Source organism: Lissotriton helveticus, chromosome 7 (assembly GCF_964261635.1).
Source record: "Lissotriton helveticus chromosome 7, aLisHel1.1, whole genome shotgun sequence".
Classification (NCBI taxonomy): Eukaryota; Metazoa; Chordata; class Amphibia; order Caudata; family Salamandridae; genus Lissotriton; species Lissotriton helveticus.
This window is the reverse complement of record NC_136068.1, coordinates 131,415,622-131,438,144: the sequence shown is the minus strand read 5'-3', so window position 1 is coordinate 131,438,144 and position 22,523 is coordinate 131,415,622. Positions and strand designations below refer to the sequence as shown.

The following is a 22,523-nucleotide window of genomic DNA, read 5'->3' as shown; positions in this document are numbered from 1 at the left end:
TCTCAACAGATTTTGTTGTGAATGGACCGGTTGTCCTGAAAGATTTATTTCAATGCTCTTTAACTAACCAAAGAGTGTTATATTTTCTTGATGTCGGAAAATGCAGCAATAAGGAGAAAAAAAGCACACCTTCACAAAGTACTACTGATTGGAATATTTAGTAGACATGGACGTGGTTGTGGGACAAGTGCTTCTTTCTATGACTTCTTTTCAAACCAGGTGTATTTTATCCCACTCATTTCTTGGTTTTCTATTTAAATTGGTAATAGTGCTTGGTATTCTGATTCAAACTTGTGAATCTATGGATGATCCAATGCTGGACACTAAAATGGTTACTTTCCGGTAACTGTTCTCCAGTGTTCTCTTTCATACATTCACGTGTGTCCCTCCCTCATTCCCAAATAGAGGCGGACCTCAGGCATTTCATTTGTTTTTATACTGCACTCCTGAGCTAAGAAATCTGAGGGGCGATGAACTCTGGAAGGAGTGAGGGAAGGAGTACTCTGCCTCTTTGGCTGTAGTTTGGGTTTTTTGCAGTGAGTTTAATGTGTTAATAAAGAAGCACTATTTGGGCCTTGCCAAGCAGGCAGTGCCATTTACTGCTATTTTACAGTTACAGAGGAATTTCCACTTTGGCCAGGAATGATTCAAGCTTGTAAAGATATGAAAGAATTACTCTTAAAAGAGAAAGTTTTTTTCTTTTTCACCCAACGTTCATTAAAGATATCTAGGCCTTTTCTTTTAGACTGACTAATCTTGGAGATTCCAGTCTTAGTTAAGAGATTGAGGTCAAGCGTGTCCCAAAATCCCAGTAGGACAACGGCATCTGCTTATTAGATGAGAAGAAAGAGCTAAAATAAGAATTCAAACCTATGCTGCATGTAAAATTACAAACAGATGTATGAAAAGAGGAATTGAAGAGGTTAGTGCTACATCAAATCTGCCCAAGGAGAATGAATGTGCTATACAATCACAGAGCACTTGTATAAGAAATACATGGGGTTTCTGTAATTCTAGATCAGAAAGGAACACAGGCCTACTAATAGGGTTGAAGTAGCTTTGCATGTGTAATATATTGCTCACCGCATTCCTCAGAAGCTGAGGCATTTCTGTCCTTCGATGCTTTTTTGATTGATCAAGTTACCATGCAGCAGAACGGGACACACGACGTGAAAGCAATAAAAAGATTCCTGATCTAGTTGTACAGGTAATCTCAGACATGTCCGCATACTTCTCTGTACTAACAATTATATCTTGGTTATAAGGATTGCAACATTTCCTTCTTTGAACAGGCTGTCTTCTATAAAGCATGTATGTCTTCAGTTCCAGTCGACCTCTCTTCCAACAAGGTATCAAGTTTTTTTGGATCCTTAGTTGTACACATTTTCCTAGCAAGACCTCACTCGATGCCTCTCGAAGACTGAGGAGGATCATTGGTGCCAGACATCCGTAAACTGGGAAAACAGAATAGCAATTATCTCTGCTCTGATGATGTCCAAAGAGGAACATGCATAAAAGTGTTCCCATCCGTAAGTCACTTTTTGCCCAATCAGTAGTAATGGAATCCTTACTGGAAGATTGTTAGCCTATATGGATGAATTGGATTTGCTGGGGAAGTGGTTCATCAAGGATCAGGCATGACACATTAATATGCTAGATCTCATGGAGTTTCATCTAGATTTTAGACCCTCCAGCAAGTGATTCCCTCTTCATTCTAAAACCAGGCAGACGTTTAATGTGTTAATTAAATGTGTTAATTAAAACACTTTAATGTGTTAACAATGAGACCTGGTTCAGGTTTATTCGAAGGGAAATTAAGTCAGTTTAGCACAGACTTCTGTTTCTGAGGGTTCCCATCACAGTTTCAGACCTACTTTTCTGTGAGCTTTTCATGCCAGCAGAGTGGCGTTCAAGGTTTGTCTGATAGATAAAATCTTGCATCACCCATAGCGATGTTCTGCATAGGGCCCATCTACCATCCGATGTCAGGGTACACTCCAGCAGACCTAAGTTTTCATCTGTGAGGTGTTTCTGAGGCATATGCTAAATTGTTATTCCGGTTATCTCAAAATCATTCTGCTGTCACTTTTCATCATTGTGTGAGCAGGAATGTGAAATTCCTATAGTCCGATACCCACAACTTAGTGTTTGGGTTCAAGGGCAACAAGTTTTCATGTGTATTTTGTCCTTGGGACTAGTATGCCCAAGCCCTCCAGCACAGACCCTTTGACTGCCAATTAGCAGTACCACAATATGGATCAGGGAAGGGCACTATCTGCAGTTAAGGTAATATTGCTGTCCATAAACTTGTATTTATGGTTCATTAATTGAAAGCTGTTAATATTAGAGTGAGCGCTCTTAGTAAACGCTGTAAGTTCTGACTGCACTACTGACAGTGGTTCCAGTATAAAAATGTGTACACATTTTTTCAAGGTTTAGCAATATGAGGCTATGTATAATACTCCCAGAATGCTCTGATTTGCTGCAAATATTTGTAGAAGCTTGAAAGCAAGATTGATTCTTTGCTTTCAAAATGATTATTAAATAAATGAAAGCAGGAAAATAAACATTTAGCTAAACTAATGTAAAATTTCAGGTACCATTTCTTTGCAGGATCATTTAGTAACATGTGTTGATGCATGCTAGTATTTCCTAGAAATATTCATAATGGAAAATCAGTGTTACCATTTTCAATAAGATTATCGGAAACAAAAAATAAACAAGCATTGGCAAAGCCAGTGGGTCTAAAATTGGTTGCCTGCTTTTTAGTTTTGTCACTGTGACACTTGTTTTGGCATGGTTTTTGTAAAACCTTATTGGTGTGGGAGCTGCCAGACCCTCACCATTATAACAAACATTGGCAAAAGCAAAAAATGTTTTTGGTCTCAAAACGTGCACACTGCCACAGTAGTTACTTGCACTGAACAAAACTACTTTGACTGCCGATATGCTCCTTGTGAAAGAGCAGAATGCTATCACTCACAGTGAAGCCAAACAATAGAGAGAGAGAGAGAGACAGAATTTTAATAAACGCAAAAGGTCATGGTCAACGCCAAATCAAATTAGGGGCCAAATTATTAAATAAAGTCTCAAAAGTGCATCAATGGTATATGTCCTTGCATTAAGTGCAGCTATATGGCTTTCGTGAATTCCCTAGAATTTACAGAAGTAGGACAAGAAATAGTACTCCTAGAATATGTGTGAACTGCATTTTAGAATGAGCAAATATGCATGTGTAGATTTGCTCGTGAAAATCTGAGTGCTTGCAAGTTCACTTTTCCTTCAACCACTTTTTTTCCCCAACTATGGAAGAAGGTTTACGTCTGCCATTGTCAGGAGTAAATTACCCAATATGGAACAATGTTAGAGAAGAGTTGTTGAAAACCCTTAAAAACATGCAAGTTAGTAACTTTGCACAGACTCAAAGGGGCATTCTAACCCTGGACCTATTTCTTACCACTACCTTCAGCCCCAGTATGTAGACCTGCAGAAACGTGGCAACATAAGGGAATTGCAAGTTTTCAAACACTAATATGGTATGAGCTCTGGCATAATCAGAAAGGCTATATCAGAGCTCTTATATAATGAGATTGCTGCCATAATTTGTCGCCACAATACATGGCACCAAAGGGACAAATAGATTTTGTTACAGGACAAGTAGATTTATGAAGCAACCTGCCCCATGGACAAGTAGATATTTGATTAAATTACACACCCCTGTTTGAGGAAGACTTGAGCAAAGTTTGCCATTGGGTTCTTTGCAACTTCTTAGCCTACTCTTTGCTGCCTTATAATGGTGCCTTATTTATCCACCTCCCTTATTATTTCAATATTGCTGTGAAATCTACTGATGAAGTTGATAATCGCAAAGAGCCAGTGCGTAAGAGTAAGGTAAAGTTGCCATTGTAAAACTCTTATCTCGGTATGAAAACTCTTTCCCATGATCATTGTCTACTGGTAACTCTGACATTGGTCAGAACACACAGATGATTGTCAAGTGGTGTGAAAGTGATGAAGATGCATATATGTTGAGATGAGCATGTGTCCTGTATGACGTATGTGTATATATCTAGTATTCCCTTATAAAAGCTCTGTATTAAACAGCTATGCCTGCCAAAGTTGGCAGAGTCACCACTTCGAGTATATATTGTAGAAAAAGACTTTGGATTAAGATTCTTATTCTTAGTTGAGAGGTATTCTTCAATAGGCCAGTAACTAGCCTAATTATGATTACTTATTTTGCGGAAATACTGTAATCCTGGTTTTTCCCCTATGGACAATTCACCATGGTGAATCTTAATGAAATGTGGAGGCGGCAATCTGGTAAACGTGGGAAAAGCTGCAGGATTGGTGTGGAAGCGCCAATTCCAAAGGTAATTTCCAGTTTTCCCAACCAGACTTTTAAAACCACGATATTCCTGCACTTTGACATTCTAGATCCATGCAGTTTTGGTAATTATTGATGCCTGAATACTGCATTTTGTTTTTCTGAGTTACTCCAAATGAGGAACTGAGGTTTAGAGAGTCACCAGACAGATAACGTTACACTAAAAGGGTTAAACGAGTTTGTATATGTAAATAATTTTGACACCTTTATATTTATTTTTTCATAACGTTTTTTTCTGTTTAAGATAATTTGCTGAGTGCTGAACAAGATACACTGATGGAAGGCGTTATGGATATGAGCAAAGAGATTCCTTTACCACCTGTACCTATTGAGGAAGACAACAATGCCATGGGTAATGAGTAATTATTTTGATGTCCCCTACTTTTGTTGTAGTGTGCTTCTTGACAAAAATTAAAATAATGCCTTCACTGCCTACCAGTAATCTCCATTAGCTTGCACTCTTGCTTCCTTATCCCATTTTGTAGATTTTTACTACATTACTGTTCGCCAGGCTTGACATTGCCCTAAGTAAGTTTGCTCTTGCAAGGTTTTTTTTCTTTGTTCTGGCTTTATCGATGGCCATTGCCATAAGTGAAAATTCAGTGTCTAGGTTGCTCCTTTTGTGTAGAAGCTAATGTATTGTCATTTCACAAGGTCTGTCATCAGGCAGGGTTGTTATAAAAGTTATGGAAAAGAGAAACGAGTGCAAAGCATTGTCACATTCTTTACATTTTCAGTGCATACCACAGCTGTCCACGGCCAAATTATTACATTACAAAGAGAAATACCAGTGATTGAAGCATGATGCACCTCCAACACCTACTTCCAGCGAATGCACCTCCTATCTGCTTGTTTCAACTACTAGTGGATCTCCAACTGCAGCCTATTGTTTAGCAAATTCATAGTCCCGCACGCGAGACTACATATGCGTCCGCTTCAAGAGTGCTTAGCACGTCAGTGGAATCAGGCTCACGGACAGTTAAAAGACCTAGTGTAGGTGACCGGTCGTGCATACAACTCTCTGCATTGGTGGAATCCACACAACCTTTGCAAGGGCCGACCGTTCCAGGAGCCTGTGCCACAAATCATCCTAACAACGGACGCATCTCTCCAGGGATGGGGAGCTCATGTACTCCACTACACAGTGCAGGGCCTATGGACAACGCAGCAAAAGAAGATGCACATCAACCCCCTAGAGCTGATGGCGATCTTCATGGCAATGAAGGCATTCAAGGTACATCTGTGCAACAAGGTCGTGTTGATCCGGACGGACAACATGACTGCCATGTACTACATTCAGAAGCTGGGAGGTACACACTCTCCACAATTGTCTCATCTGGCTCAGAGCATGTGGAAGTGGGCCATTTAAAGGAACATCTTCCTCATGGCGGAACACCTCCCAGGCAAGGACAATCAGATGGCGGATCTGCTCAGCAGGTACAGCCACCAAATGCACGAGTGGGAGCTACATCCATCAGTACTCCGCCCGTACTTCCAGCAGTGGGGTCATCCAGAGATAGACCTGTTCGCCACAAGGGAAAACGCCAAATGCCAAAGCTTTGCCGCCAGGTTCCCGCACCCACAGTCGCAGGGCAATGCGATATGATGAACTGGTAAGGCAAATTTGCGTACACTTTTCCCCCAGCACCTCTAATACCGCTGGTGGCACGAAAGCTAAAGCAACACTCGATGACGCTCATCCTGGTGGCTCCAACGTGGTCACGCCAACCATGGTACACCACGTTTCTAGAACTTTCCGTGGTACCGCATCAAAGGCTGCACCTCACACCCATACTTTTGACGCAGAGCCATGGTGACATTCAGCACCCAGATCCGCAACCGCTCAACCTGGCGATCTGGCTCCTGAGGTCTTAGAGTTTGGCTACCTCAACTTGCCTCCGACTGCATGGATATCATACGGGAGGCAAGAAAGCCCACCACCAGAGCGTGCTATGCAGCAAAATGGAAGCGATTCGTCGTTTATTGCGTAGACCACAACATAGACCCGCTTGACGCGTCCACGCACAACATCATTTGTTATCTGTTACATCTTTACAAATGCAATCTAGCATATGCTTCCATTCGAATACATTTATCCGCCATAGCGGCTTATCTCCAAAACGGGCAGCATCTCTCCCTTTTCAGAGTGCCTGCCATTAAAGCCTTTCTAGAGGGACTCGAGCGAGTCATTCCTCCCAGGACCCCACCTGCTCCTGAATGGAATCTTAATGTGGTCCTCACCCGGCTAATGGGTCCACCTTTTGAGCCTCTACATTCATGCGAGATTCAGTTTTTAACATGGAAAGTGGCTTTCCTGATAGCCATTACGTCTTTGCGACGTGTTGGTGAACTCCAGGCACTAACTGTACAAGAGCCATTCATACAAATTCACTCCAACCGGGTGGTGCTGCGCACTAACCCTAAATTTCTTCCAAAGGTAGTTTCACAGTTCCATATCAATCAGACTATTGAACTGCCTGTGTTCTTCCAAAATCCTGAGACAGTGGCAGAAAGAATGCTCCACACTCTTGACGTCAAAAGAGCTTTGATGTATTACATTGATAGGACCAAAGATTTTAGGAAGACTAAACAACTCTTTGTTGCCTTTTCCGCACAACACAAAGGCAACCCCATTTCCAAGGCAGGTATAGCCAGGTGGATCGTTAAGTGTATTCAGATTTGCTATCAAAAAGCTAAGCGCACTTTAACAATCCCCCAAGAGCCCACTCCACCCGCAAATTGGGGGCCTCCATGGCTTTCCTTGGAAATATCCCTTTAGAAGACATTTGTAGAGCAGCCACATGGTCTACCCCACACACATTTACTAAACACTACTGTGTAGATGTGCACTCCAAGCAGCTGTAGGGCAGGCTGTTCTAAAAACACTTTTTCAAACTGCTGCAGCTGGCACGGGCGGCCGCCGCTAATGGATGGACTGCAATATATTCTATGCTATAGATATGAATTCAGCAGTCCACATGCCTCGTACTGAATATGCTACTTACCAGTATGCATCTGTTCTTGGCATGTAGGGCTGCTGACATTCATATCGCCCGCCCTCCTCCCCGGCGCCTGTCGCGGCTGCAGCACTTACATTTACTCTTAGCATGGTCATCGCTCACACTGTTACACTCCATCTTCGCCACAATGGCTAAAAACAATCGGGGGATGGAGTCAATGCCCATGCGCACTGTAGTCCAGGGGAGGAGCCACCTATCTCGTGATACTTCGAAGACTCTTCCAGGACAACAATGTGCAATCATCCGGACCCAACACTAGGCGGCGATCTATGCTATAGATATGAATGTCAGCAGCCCTACATGCCAAGAACAGATGCATTCTGGTAAGTAGCATATTCAAATTGCAGGCATTTGCCAGTAGGCTGCAGTAGAGGATAAAGAAACAAAGAAAAACTGACACCTTGCCTTTAAGGCAATAGAGTAGGGGTACCGTGCCTTTAAGCCCTGAAGGCGACCCCCTGCTCCTATGATGCACTACAGGTGACAGTTGGGTCAGTTCTTTTTTCCGGCTCCTTCTTTGAGGATACTGGAGCTTGAGCTCTTCAGTTTTTGACTGAAATTGTGATTTTGAGTGATTTTCCTCAGAAAATTCGACATCTTCTGGCTTATTAAGGCTTCTAAGTTGGTTTTTTGTGGTAACCCACAAACATTTCCTGTCAGAATGCCTACTTTGTTCCGGAAATGTCCTTCTTGTGACAAGAAGATGGCTCTGGCTGACCCACACTTAGTGTGTATTGTGTGCCTTCCATCTGCACACAACCCTGACCAGTGGCACCACTGTCAGAAATTCTCTAGACTGACTCTTTGTGACAGGGAAAGGATTAGACTTCATGCCATGCTGGAGAAAGACAAAAGTCACCAGGTGGGTGCTCCTGCAGTCCCCAGGTCTTCTTCAAGCAAACATGGCCAAAATGACGACGTTCCGCCTCTCCTGTCCCCAGAAAGAGGAAGGAAGGACGAAGATCTCTGTCGAGGTCGCCGACGAAGAGGCCCAGACACTCTTCAAGATCACCATCGCGACGTCGAAGGTCTCCGCCGCAGTCACGTAAGTCGGCATCGAGATGCTACACTTCGGGCTCGAAGTCTGTGGCTGCTACCATCTCCAAATCTCCGTCGACGTCAAGGCTTACGTCGACGTCGAGACTCTCCGCCGCCCTCGAGGGGGTCCGCGCCGAGAGCTAAGCCGGCTTCAAGGTCGCCGCCGGCTGGCGGGCCGCCGTCGAGAGTGTCTTCAAGATCCCACCATTCGACGTCAAGGAGGTTGACTTCGAGGCAACGCCAGGAAAGGTTGCCATCGACACGACGACGTTGAAAAAGGTCATCGTCGACACGACGTCATGGAGGCTCTCCATCTGATCGACGTCGAGGAAGATCGAAGTCACCGGCTTGACGATCGCAGTCGAGGCCCTCACGGCGTGGTCGATCGACGTCGAGAGCATCAAGAACCCGCCCGACGCCATTGGTCACACAGACGTCTTCAACGTTGAAACTTTCGCCGTCGAGGGATCAGGTGATGGTCGTTGTGGAGTCCCCTGGTTCCAGGTCTTCAGGAGACAAATCATCATCTCCTGGATTGAATATCGTAGAGATCTCCCCGGAACCTTCCCCCAGATCTGCGGACGGATCACGCAGCGTGGCACCTGATCGTCCTTAGGGGGCTGTATCTGGCGGTCACAGTGGTCCGGGCTCGGATCACTCCCGCACATACTCTCCGTCTGCTCCAAGAACCCTGGCCAGACCACCTAGGTCTCCTCCTCAGAGGCCCCGGGCTTCACCCAGACAAAGATCTCCGGCCAGATCACGCTCTCCAGTGCGGCCAAGGACACCTACCAGGCCAAGACCTTCCCCTAGACCGAGATCTCCGTCGAGGCATGGCTCTAGGTCCAGGAACCGTCACAGCAGGCATCATGACAGGCCCCATAAGAGGCGGCGCACAAGATCTCCAACGTGGTCATCTTCCACTAGGTCGTCGTTCCGAGATTACTCTCCGACCTTCTCTTCTACGCCTCCTTCACGAGTCTCGTCAATTGATGACATCGCGACTTTCTCAGATGTTATAGGCAGAGGAGCAAAAAAGCTCAATATTGCGATGCATACCCCAGTGGTACCCAATTCTGTGATTTTTGATACCCTTTATCATCCCACAGCGCCCAGACCTCTGCTGCCCCTGGTTTCCGGCCTCCTTGAACCGGCTATGGCTACTTTCCTCACACCGACGTTGGTGGGGTCTGTTCCATCTAGGATAGCTAAGAAGTACAAGGCCCCGACAGAGGACCCTTTGTTCCTCAGATCTGATCCGCCTGCGGACTCTATAATTGTGGCGGCTGCCATGAATTCCCATTCGGGCTCTACCTCCTCCTCGATACCACCTGAAAAAGACCGCAAACTCATGGACTCGTTTGGCAGAAAGGTATGCAACACCTCCGCTTCATATATGAAGGTAGCCAGTGCCTCTGCCTTACTTGGGAGGTACGACAGGTCCCTCTGGAACTCCCTGACTCGCTTTACAGAAAAGCTTCCTAAGGAAGATCGACAGGACTTTGTTGAAATTCTTCAGGAAGGAGGGCTCGTAGCCAATCAGGTCATCAGCGCCGCAGTAGATGCCTCTGACCTTGCGGCCCATGGCTACTCCCATGGAATTTGCTCTCGTCGTTCGGCCTGGCTCCACCTTACAGGACTAAAGCCGGATGCCCAGAAAAAGATATCGAACCTCCCCTTCAATGGTGCCTCTCTTTTCGGGGCACATGCTGACTACGAAATGTCCAATATGAAAGCGGAAATGGACACTGTCAAGGCTGTGGGCTTCGAAAAGCGTTAGGAATTCAGGAAGCGCTTTCGCCAGGGAGACAGAAGGTCGTATCAGCAGAGAGTTCAAACCCCTCAGTGGACATCCCAGTCTCAGCAGAAAACACAGTTCCAGCAGCGACGTCCTGGTAGAGGCAACAATAACAAGCAGCAGTCTGCCTCCAAGCAGCATCCCAAGCCCTGAGCCGTTGCTTCCTCCGCGACTGTTCGCCACTCCGGTGGGAGGGAGGGTTTCTCATCATCTGGCAGCGTGGAAATCCATAACAAAGGACAGATGGGTGCTGAATATTGTCCAGCATGGTTACTTGCTGAGGTTTAAGTCCCCCCCTCCGCAAGTCTTCCTTTTAGCAAAGCACCTTCCCCGATTCCACAGTCAACTGCTGCGAGACGAAGTCTCCGTCCTCAAAAAGAAGGCCATAGAGGAGGTTCCCCCCATGCAGAGAAATCAAGGAGTCTACTCCCGGTATTTTTTGGTTAAAAAAAGAGGAGCAGTCAAAGAATACAGGCCCATTCTGGATCTACGGCTGCTGAACAAATTCATCAAAAAAGAAAAGTTCTGCATGCTCGCCCTGCACCAGATCTTCCTGCATCTCCATCAGGGAGACTGGATGTGTGCCATCGACCTGCAGGATGCTTACTTCCACATACCAGTGTCAGTAAAGCACCGAAACTTTCTAAGGTTTCAGATCGGACGCCATCACTACCAATATCGAGTGCTTCCGTTTGGCCTGAAATCTGCACCTCGGACATTCTCCAAGTGCATGGCGGTAGTGGCTGCTTTTCTTCGCAAGAGAAAGATCTTCGTCTACCCCTATGTAGACGATTGGCTGTTGAAAAGCTCCACTCCGACTGTGCTTCAGAACCATCTTTCGTTCTGCCTCAAGCTGATGGACTCGTTGGGGCCGCAGGTCAATCTCAAAAAGTCAGTACTCAATCCTTCCCAACGGATTCACTACCTGGGCGCTTCCCTGGACTCGGTACAGGCAAACGTGTGTCCTTCGGAGGAGAGGTTGTCATCTATGCTCCTGAAGGGTCGCCTTCTACTGGCCACTCACGCCCCCACAGCCAGACAAGTGTCCTCTCTCCTGGGGTCAATGGCCTCGTGCATCTACATTGTGCCCAATGCTCGCATTCACATGAGGCCTCTGCAGCAAGCCCTCGAGGACCAATGGTCTCAGAGATCAGGTCACTGGGAAGACCGTGTCTCGCTTCCTCAAGAAGCCAGGGACTCAATAAGATGGTGGTTGAAACGTGCCAATACCCTCCGGGGGTTCCATTCCATCGTCCTCCTCCATCTCAGTCACTTGTCACGGATGCCTCCCTCCAAGGCTGTGGTGCTCACATGGACCAGCTCCAAGTTCAAGGCCTCTGGTCCAAAGTAGACCAAGGCTACAATATCAACTTCCTGGAGCTCCGAGCAGTTCATCTGGCTCTCAAGTCTCTTTACCCTTCTCTGCGCTCCAACTACCTCCAGGTTCAGACGGACAACACAACAACTATGTTCTATCTGAACAAGCAGGGAGGCACCAGGTCAAGAGTCTGATCTCTGGAAGCACAAGCCATCTGGCACTGGCTCCTGGCAAGGGGCCTTTCCATAGTGGCATTTCATCTACCAGGACTCCAAAACATCCAAGCAGACTGCCTAAGCAGAGTCTTCGTAGAAGCGCACGATTGGGTGCTCAACGAAGAAGTCACGCAGGAGGTTTTTCATCTATGGGGCGTACCGGACATAGACCTGTTCGCAGACGCGGCCAATGCAAAATGCCCCGTCTTCGCGTCCAGGTTCCCCCAACAGGGATCACTGAGGAACGGACTTTTGATCAGCTGGTCCCAGACATTACTATATGCCTTTCCTCCCCTGCCTCTGATCCCGGCGGTGATCCAGAAATTGTACAGGACCAACACCAGGATGATCCTGATAGCGCCAAAGTGGCCACGCCAATGGTGGTACCCCGATCTCCAACAGCTGTCGGAGGTCCCGCACCAGCGACTTCCTTGCCGTCCAGACTTGTTATCCAAGGACCAGGGGAAGGTATTTCACCCCAACCTTCCCTCCCTTCGCTTGACGGCATGGTTCCTGAGGTCATCCAGTATGGACACCTAGACCTCCCAGCAGACTGCCTGAACATTCTTAAAGAAGCAAAACGACCCTCCACTAGGAAGTCATATGCTTTCAAGTCGAAGAGGTTTTTCTTATGGTGTCGTGAAAACTCTCTTGACCCGATACATGGCCAAGAGCAGGTGATTCTACCATATCTGTTGCATTTAGCGAGATCAGGCCTAAAATACTTCTCCATCAGGGTTCATTTAGCTGCCATCACAGCCTATAGGAAGACACCTTCTCAAACATCTTTCTTCCTTATGCCTGTAGTTAAAGATTTCTTAGAGGGGCTTCAGAAGGTCTTTCCACCAGTGAGGTCCCCCTCCCCTCCCTGGGAGCTTAATATCGTCCTGACTAAACTGATGAGTGCTCCTTTCGAGTCTATACATAAGGCTTCTTTGCAGCACTTGACCTGGAAAGCTGCTCTTTTAGTGGCGATTACCTCTGCCCGTAGGGTCAGCGAAATCCAGGCCTTGTGTTGTAAGGAACCTTACACAGTTTTACATACCAACAGGGTGATTCTACGAACGCACCCAGGTTTTCTGCCTAAGGTAGTCTCCGACTTTCATTTCAACCAGTATATTACCTTACCTACCTTTTTTTCTCAACCTACCATTCCCCCGGAGAGGTCATTACACTCTCTAGATCTCCGGAGGGTCCTGAAGTTCTACTTGGCTAAAACACTTCCACTTAGAAAGTCTGACTGACTTTTTGTTAATTATAGCAGCACTAATAATGGCCTGTCAGCCTCAAAACGGTCCCTTTCTCGCTGGATTGTCTCCTGTATAGCTTTAGCTTACCAACTAGCTAACAAGACCTTACAGGGTAAACCACATACACACTCTACTAGAGGGAAAGCTTCAACTACAGCTCTCCTCCGTAATGTTCCTATTTCTGACATGTGTACAGCGGCTACTTGGCGGTCTGTGCATACCTTTACCCGCCATTATTGCCTGGACTCAGATACACAGGCCGATGCCTCAGTAGGACAGGCCTCTTTAAGGAACTTATTTGCATAAGATGTATTTGCAATGTGTAACTTATTCAATCTTTGATGTATAATTTCTTGCTCATCCGCGAGACTTTGGGTATGAGCTTGCTAATGTATTCATAGATTATGACTATTGAGGAGTATCCCCTGGATGAGAAGGATTAGTTACTTATCTGTAATCCTAGGTCTCGTCCAGGGGTATACTCATCAAAGTCATAAGCTCCCGCCCTCCTCCCCGGACGAGCATAATTGGTACAGTTATGTTAAGTTACTACGGATCTACTCGGGTGTCTTGCACCTCCAAAAAGAACTGACCCAACTGTCACCTGTGGTGCATCATGGGAGCAGGGGGTCGCCTTCAGGGCTTAAAGGCATGGTACCCCTACTCTATTGCCTTAAAGGCAAGGTGTCAGTTTTTCTTTGTTTCGTTATACTCTACTGCAGCCTACTGGCAAATGCCTGCAATTACAAGGTTTCCTATCTCAATAAAGCATTGTTGCTTGCAAATGTTTACTGCTCTCTTTTATCCTCAGAGGTTGGGAGAGTTCTACTGTGTGTATGCTAATTCATGTAATTTTGCGGCAGCTTTGCCAGTTGGAAAATGTTTTTAAGCTGCAAATATATGTTTTTCAACTTATATATTTATATGTATTTTCTATATGCTCCGGGATCCAGCACATGGGCGCACTCCTCAGACTTAAAAAGACAAGACCAATAGTTAAGGATCCACGGTTGATATTTAAATAGTGTTAGTGAGGCCAATTTCTAATCTCTGGGCACTATTTACAGATCCTGTGGGCAAGCTGAGCCATTTCCAGGTGTTCATTTCAATAGTCTGCAACCCCTTTAGAATTTTGTTGGCATGGCCTCACAACCGTACAATTACGAATTGACACTTGTAGCATTATAGGTCTTTCTTAACCCCTTCGACGCTCATGACGAGCTGGGCTCGTCATGAGGTAGCCTCCTGGCACGCTCATGACGAGCCCAGCTCGTCACGTAACATGCGAATCCGCAAAATCCAGCGTACGGGCGGAAATCATGCCGCACGCATGCGGTTAAAACTTCATAGTTGTGGCCCAGATCAGGGTCCAACCTATGTGAAGCACCTGCAGTAGCCTTGGGAAGAGCTTCCTGGAGATGTATATGGGGTCTCAAATGTAAGTTACATCTAAGAAGAATGCCTAAATCTCTGTATATATTAGCCACCTCCACTGGAACACCACTTAGCCGCAACTTAAACCTAATGGAGTACCCATTTCCTTTGGACTTACGGTATTTAGCGAAGACATCCAGTTGCCTCTGAAGGCTGAGACCGGCGCAAGGTCCAACAACACAGTATCTATGACGTCGTAAAACATTACTGAAATAGACTTGGTTCCTAATTTTGTTGGACAAGACGAAATCTGGTTTAATCCTTCCATGGTGTTATATATATCTATCTATCGCTTTCTCTCTCTCCATGGTAGGATTAAACCAGATTTCATTTTCTCCAACAAAATGTTATACATATATTAAAACCACACTCCTCAGGAACACCCAAGAAGCTAAAGCACACGTGGATCACTGTAAAAAGCTCTTTATTCTGCCATGGCATGACTCGTTTCGTCAATTGCTGACTTTCTCAAATGCCGCCAAACTGCAAGTGCGATTCACATCCACATTTAAACACCCAATGCCCTGCTGCGATTGGTTGAAGCATCGGTGGCAGTCCAGCAAGGGGGTGTGTCAGGACTCAGACCTCCCAGTCTAAACCGAGCAGGCCCTCTTAGCGTAAGTACTCCCCCAGTGGGTTGGGCCCAGCTAACTCCCCACGCCTCCTCGGTCTTTGATGTGGCTGGCGAACAAATCTCCGTGATCCTCATCCCTCCGCATACACTCTCGTAAAGGGCCCCTGGAGACAACTGTAGTAAGTCACCACCAACTGTGCAGTGACAGTCCAAAGCAGTGTTATATACCAAACATGTCTATGCATCAAAGAACGCACTCCTCCAGCCAGTGAGTTTCAAAAACTTTTTTAATTAATGCCAAAGGAACAGGATTGCAGCTCTGACAATATCCATTTGCCTGACCCGTTTCAGAGCATTTGTGCTCTTCCTTCAGAGGCAGTTTAAAATCACATCACATTTTTAATGCTCCCACAGTTCCCTGCGCGCTTGCTTTATGAGCCTCTGGTGTGCCCTTCTTTATTGTGTGTTCAGATGCACGCCGGAACTTGTAGTTAATTTCATGCATAATTTTTCACCTCCAGTGGCCGTGTGCATTTAACAGTTTCACGGGTCAATAACAGCCCTCCAGTGGGCCTCAGGGCTGTAATCTTGTTCCACGTTAGTGGCACCAGCTGCGCTGTCCTTTCCTGATCAGTTCAGTAAACAATCCCTTGTGTATTGAAGGGCGGTGCAAACTTTCACGGTTGAACCAGCCGTGTATAAATATTCACCAAAGATGTCCATGCATCAAATAGCGCACTCCTCCAGCCGTTGTTTCAAAAACTTTGTAATGCCAAAGGAACAGGATTGCAGCTCCAACAATATCCATTTGCCTGACACTTTTCAAAGCATTTGTGCTCTTTCTTCAGAGGCAGTTTAAAATCACATCACATTTTCATGCTCCCACAGTTCCCTGAAACTGTTTAAAATGCACACAACCACTGGAGGTGAAAAGTGATGCATGAAATTAAGTACAAGTTCCGGCATGCATTTTCTATAATTTTTACTATGTAGTTTAATGTGGCACTCACTATTAGCTACACCTTTTTTATCGGCCTCCCTTATCTACTCGTTTAATGTAGCTCTCACAGCGTGGCTTAACGGAGTCTGATGCCTCCTTCCTACCCCGACCACAGCTTGAGCCTTTAATCCCCCACGTAATTTATGGAGGCAATTAAGTTCTCATAATCCTACACAATTCAATATATTTATTATGTTTTGGCTCTCAAAAGAGGGCCACATAAAATATACAGAAATAAAGAAAATAAAACAAAACACATGCATTTACATATAAACAAGGAAAATATACCATTACATTAACAAAGGTTAAATACCAAGCTAACATACAAATCACTGCTACAAAGGATCGGAAAGTCAGGACATCATCCAGGACATATTAATAAATAGCTAAAAAACCTTTAAAAAAATTAAAAACATGGAAGCAGAACATTTCATTAGGAGGGCAATAAAGTGCATGCAAAAAACCATTTAAGGTGACAATGCCGAGACGGAGACAAATAACTTTTAACCATCGGGCGCGCAATTTACGAAGCACAGGACAAATCAATAAGACATGCATGCAGTCCTGAATATTCAATTTACATAAATTGCACAAGGCAGAGGAACCATACCACTTGGATAGCAGTAGATTTAAAGGGATTAAATCATACCGTAAAAGAAACCAAAATCTACGAATACCATGCGGTAGGTTCCATGTAGCGTAGGTTTGAGGTTGCTTCATCACATATGAATCAAGGAGAAGATCTACCTTCCTTTTACCACAGATAAACTTTTTGTCTGAATGAAAACTTAAGTCCCAAGAGGCAACTTTTAAAGCAAGCTTTAACTGTGGGGGAGAATACGAAAACAAGACGTTTTCATCTAATTTTAGTAGGGCTACAGCTTTTCTAAAGTTACATACAAGTTGGGAAAACTCATTAAAATTACCCAGTAGTTCACTACGGATAAGAGCTCTTATTGTCCCTTCTTTTGCTCTAGCAAGACAGGCCACCCATCTCACCAGGGCACATAATCCCTGTACCCAGCTACTCCTAATGCCGAAATCAAGTCTACAAGCGGCCAGAGAGCATGCAGTGTTAAGAGAAGAGAGAGCTCTAAGAAGTTTCCCCTCAACCTTATGGCAAAAGGCCCAGTTTTTCACTTCTATAAGTTCAATACCATACAATATTGTTGCGGGGATTTTTGATCTATACACCTCCAATAGACTCCGGAAGTGTCGCTTCCCCGTTGCCAGGTATAGAGACTTTAGACCATTGCCATGGGCTAGAGCTTTGCGCGTGCAATGCTCAATATGGAGCCTCTCACTTAAATTAGCCATGATGATTTTTCCCAGGAAAGTATAGGACTTCACAACCTCCAGTTTATTGCCCCCAATGTGCCAATCATAATCTACAGAGCGGCACTTCTTTTTACCAGCTATACACATCACCTTACTTTTGGCGATGTTGATTTTCATGCAATGGGCTACAGCAAAAGCGTGAAGAGCATGTAACCGATTTGCAAGTCCTTTAGGGGTCAGATCAAAAATGAGGACGTCGTCGGCATACATCAGACAAGATATGGGGGTCCCCCCCACCACCGGAGCGATGCCCTCACTAGCGGACACAACGGCAGGTAAATCTGCCGTGTACAAGGAGAACAAGAGGGGCGCCAATAAGCAACCTTGCTTAAGGCCATTCATAGATGGAATTACAGAAGCAATTCCCCTCTCGCCCCCCATCAGGACCCTGCACCAGGTCTCTGTATGCAGGGCCCGCACCAACTCCAACAGATAGGATGGGAGACCAAACGCATCCAATTTTCTCCACAGCGTTCCACGATCAACTTTGTCGAACGCTGTGGAGAAGTCAATAAAGGCCGCATACACGACCCCTCCTCTCACCTGGACATATTTGTCTGTCACCACATGCAGAACGGTGAGATTGTCCAACGTACCGTGATCCCTACGGAAGCCCGTCTGTTCAAGAGGCAGAATATTATGCTCCTCTACCCAATCGGAAAGGGATTGCAAAAGACATTTCGCAAAAACCTTTCCGATAGAGTCGAGGAGAGCAATCAACCGATAATTGCTAGGGCTATCCCTTGTTCCCTTCTTAAAAATAGGGACCAGGATACTTCCCCTCCAGGAGGCGGGTACCATGTTAGACAAAAAACAGGCTCTAAACAGGGGATACAAAATTTTACTCCACCTTGCAGGATCCTGTTTCAGGACCGTCATGGGGAGTTCGTCAGGGCCCATTGCCCCAGAGACGCGCATCTTTTTTATTGCCATCTCAATTTCTCCTTCTGTGGGGTAACTAATGAGTCCTTCAGGGGTGGCATCTAGGACGATATCGTCACCTTGGATCCCGTTCCCCGCATACAGGTCACGAATATAAGAAATCCATACCTCTTCTGCTATAGGTATAGGGGAGGGACTTAGTCTGGAGCCACATCCCTTACCGATTATTGCCCAAAATTCTCTGATCCTACCCTGAGTAACAGATTCCCTCAAATTAATCCAGACCTCGTCCTGACTTGCCTTTTTAATTTTTAACTTAAGTCTCAATCTCTTTCTCTTTAGCCTGGAAATTTCATTTCCACGTTCCGTGACTCTATCTACATATTGTTGGCGGACTAGCTTGTTTATTTCCTTGTTCAGGATGCGCAAGGTACTAGGGACCACAACCCTTTTACTAGATCGGGGAGATTTTTTAGCAAAGGCAATGATATTTCGCATAAATTCCTCAAAATATTCTATTTCATTCCCACGCCACTCATTTAAAACCACTAGAGTATCGGATAAGAACTCCTGTACCCCATTAATGGCGAAAGGATTCCAGACACACCTTCCCGAGGAAGTATGGAAGGCAACATCACTGCCATTAAGAGACCAGTGTACAGTGGACATGGGATTTAAAGAAATAGTTATACACATTATGCTGTGGTCACTCATAGAGGTAGAAATGATCTTAAGATCCTGGATAAAAGGAAACAAACCATAATCAGCAATAGCATAGTCCAAGATGGAAGACCCAAAAGGGGATTTGTGAGTAAATTTAGCGGGCACGTCGGAGGGAAATCTCCCATTTAATATTAGGCCATCTACTGCCGCTAATTCTTTTAACAAGATCTTCCCTCTTTTGTTTGTCACTAGCTTATCAGAAAAGAGTATTTGAGGAACCAAATGCGCCTCTTCTTTAAATTTATTCCTAAATAATTTTAACCCACAAGTGTATAACACTTCAGAAACATACACATACATTTGTGTATGTTGTGTGTGTGTGTGTGTGTGTGTTTGTGTGTGTGTGTGTATATATAATATGCAGTGTAAAACTGTTCCAATAGGGAAAACCGCCAAAATTACATCGGTTTCTCTTGTATGAAAATAATCCCCTAAATACCTCCTTGTAATAGAGAACATACACTGTAATAGAATTATACAAGAATACTTTATTTTCAGAAAAGAAAAACCGGTGATAGCAGGCTGTTGGCCCATAGGCTGCATAGAAAAATAACTATCATAGTACAGTAAAAAACTGGCACCTTGCCTTTAAGCCTTCCAAGATTCTGGACACCGCGCCTTTAAGACCTCCAGGAGCCCCTCTGCTCTCATCATACACCACAGGTGACAGGTCAGTTTTTTTTCAGGCTCCTTCTGTGAGGATCTTGGAGCTTGAGCTGGACAGTTTTTGACTTTTTCAGTCAGGCATTGTTTTTCTTCTCTCAAATTTCGACATTTTTAACTGCTGGTAGTTTTCTACTGTTTTCTGACAATTTACTATCCTTTTTTCTGCCAGAATGCCTAATAAATGTCCGTCTTGTGGTAAAAAGATGGCAAAATCGGACCCACACTCAGTGTCTTCCGTCTTCCATCTTCCTACAAGCCTGCCAGCAGTTTTCTAAAAGGACCCTGGACAGGGAAATGATTAGACTACATGCTGTGTTGGAGAGAGGAAAAAGTCATCCCAAAAGTGGGAGTCAAGAGTCCTCCTCTCACCAAGAAAATCGAAAGCAGCATTGCTCTGCCGCTCCAGGTGTCAAGAAAGAGGCAGATTCCAGGTTGTTTGCCGTAGGCGTAGAGATCACCATCGAGGAAGCAGGCAAGGCACTACCCAACGTCAAAACGGTGAGAGCGTTCATCACTGAAGAAAGGGTAGACGTCGAGGCATACTACTTCGGGCGCAAGGTATGTTTACCCCGAGAGGCCTAAGTCAAACACTTGTCGAAACATCCGTCGACAGCGAGGCACACTCCGCCACCTTCCCGAGGGTCGGCGTCGAGAGGCTCGCCTGCTAAGACTCTATCAAGAGCCTACAGGCTGCCGACGTTGAGATCACTGTCGCCGTTGAGGCGTTGGCAGTCGAAGAAGCGTCATAGAAGATCGATGTCGAATTCCCCAGTTCGATCTCATGGACGATCGATGTCAAGACCATTGCGGAGACAGGAGTCTTCCAGCATTTCTCCGCAGAGGAGGTTGACGTCGAAGACGGCACAGTCCGTGTAGTTGTCGAGACATCGGTCGACGTCGAGAGACAAGAATCCCGCCGTCACGTCGGAGGAGGTGTCCGAGAGACCTAAATCAACATCGAGGCGTTCGACGTCGAAAGACAAAAACATGTTATCGCCTCGGAGGAGGTGACAGAGATCTAAATTGGCGCCGAGGTCAAGACGGTAGACGTCGAGGGAACAGTTGTCATCCCCTGGCTTTAACATTGTCCAGATTTCCCTGGAGGGCTCTCCGGTGGCTGCTAAAAAGTCCCATCCTTTTAACCTTTCGCCAGGGTGGCTGGAAAGTGTCAGACGCAAGGAAACAGGGGGTGATGCTCATAGAGGTCCGGGCTCGGATTTCTCTCGTACATATTCCCCTTCAAGACTCTCAAGAGGTCCTCTTCCAATGGTTTCATTGAGAGTTTCTCCGAGAAGGAACCTGAGAAGGTCGAGGTCCCCATCCTCCCGCCGAACAAGTTCACGGGAGAGATCACGTTCTCACCGTGCTTCCTCTCCAAAACGAAGGCGAAGAAGATCTCCAACTTGATCCACATCCACCAGATCTTCAATAAGGCACTATTCTCCAACTTTGTTGGCGACACTGCCATCAAGAGTGCCCCTGATTGATGACATAGGTACCTTCACCGAGGTTCTCTGCAGAGGAGCCGACAAACTGAACTTAAGTATGTCGGTTCCGGAGGTCTCCACTTCGGTTATTTTTGAGACCTAGCATCATCGTTATTCAACGAGGTCTCTATTGCCATTGGTCCCAGGCCTTTTGGAACCCTGCCTTGCAGACTTTCTTAACTCCTGCAACAGTAGGTGCTGTACCTTCTCGCAGTACAAAGCCCCTGATCAGGATCTGTTGTTCCTACGTTCGTATCCTCCCCTGAATTCTGTAATTGTGGTGACGGCCAAGATGACACACACTGCGACATCATCTTCAGTCCCTCCTGAGAAGTACAGCAAGATTATGGACTTTGGGCAAGAGAATGTCTAATACTTCGGCCTCCGTCATGAATGTTGCCAACGCCTCAGCTCTTTTAGGGAGATATGACAGGTCACTATGGGACTCTCTATCAGGATTTACTGAAAAACTCCAGAAAGAAGACCGACAGGACTTTCGGGAGTTACTACAGGAAGGGGACTTGGTAGCAAACAAGGTAATAAGTGCTACTGCGGAATCATCTGATCTTGCAGCGCAAGGCTATTCACATGGCATCTTTTCTAGTCGCTCGACCTGGCTGCGTCTTACAGGTCTTAAGCCTGATGCGCAACGGAAGATCGTCAATCTACTGTTTAATGGTTCTTCGTTGTTTGGGTATCACGCGGATGATGAGATGCCCAAAATGAAAGCTGAATTGGAAACTGTGAAGGCCGTTGGACTGGAGAAGTGGAAGGAATTCCGTAAACGGTTTCGTCCCTACGACAGGCATTCCTTCCAACAGAGGTTTCAAACCCCTCATTGGTCCTCTCAAAATCAACAGCAGAGGTCACACTTCCACCAGAGGAGACCTGTTTGAGAAAGAGGAAAAAACAGACAGCAGGCCTCAACTGCTAAACAACCAGCTAAGCAATGAACACATGCTTCCTCCGTGCCCGTTAGCCACTCCGGTAGAGGAAAGTATCGCTTTTCACCTGGAAGAGTGGAGATCAATCAACAACAACAAATGGGTACTGAATATTGTGCAAAATGAATACTTTCTGAGGTTCAAAACCCACCTTCACCAGTTCCACCACGCAGAGAATTCCGTCAATGCCACCGCCTGTTACAGGAAGAGGTGAACAGTCTTAGACGAAAAAAGGCTATAGAATATGTTCCAACTCAACAGCGAAAACAGGGAATATATTCTCGCTATTTCCTGGTCCAAAAACAGAGGCCCGGCCGAGAATACAGACCAATTCTCGATCTGCGCCTCTTGAACAAATTCATCCGCAAGGAGAAGTTTCGGATGCTGGTCCTGCACCAGATCTTCCCTTATCTCCAGCAGAGGGACTGGATGTGTGCTATAGATCTGCA

General features: G+C 45.7%; 1 protein-coding gene across 6 annotated transcripts in view; it reads left to right on the top strand.

The window, feature by feature from the left end:
* RAD21L1 (RAD21 cohesin complex component like 1) overlaps positions 1-22,523 on the top strand; it is a 1,165,932-nt gene that overhangs the window by 798,846 nt on the left and 344,563 nt on the right. For all 6 annotated transcript variants that reach the window (XM_078651710.1, XM_078651707.1, XM_078651709.1 and 3 more), the window contains one exon: positions 4,632-4,739. In XM_078651710.1, coding sequence (XP_078507836.1) covers positions 4,632-4,739 — 108 coding nt within the window. The remainder of the gene's footprint in view (positions 1-4,631; positions 4,740-22,523) is intronic.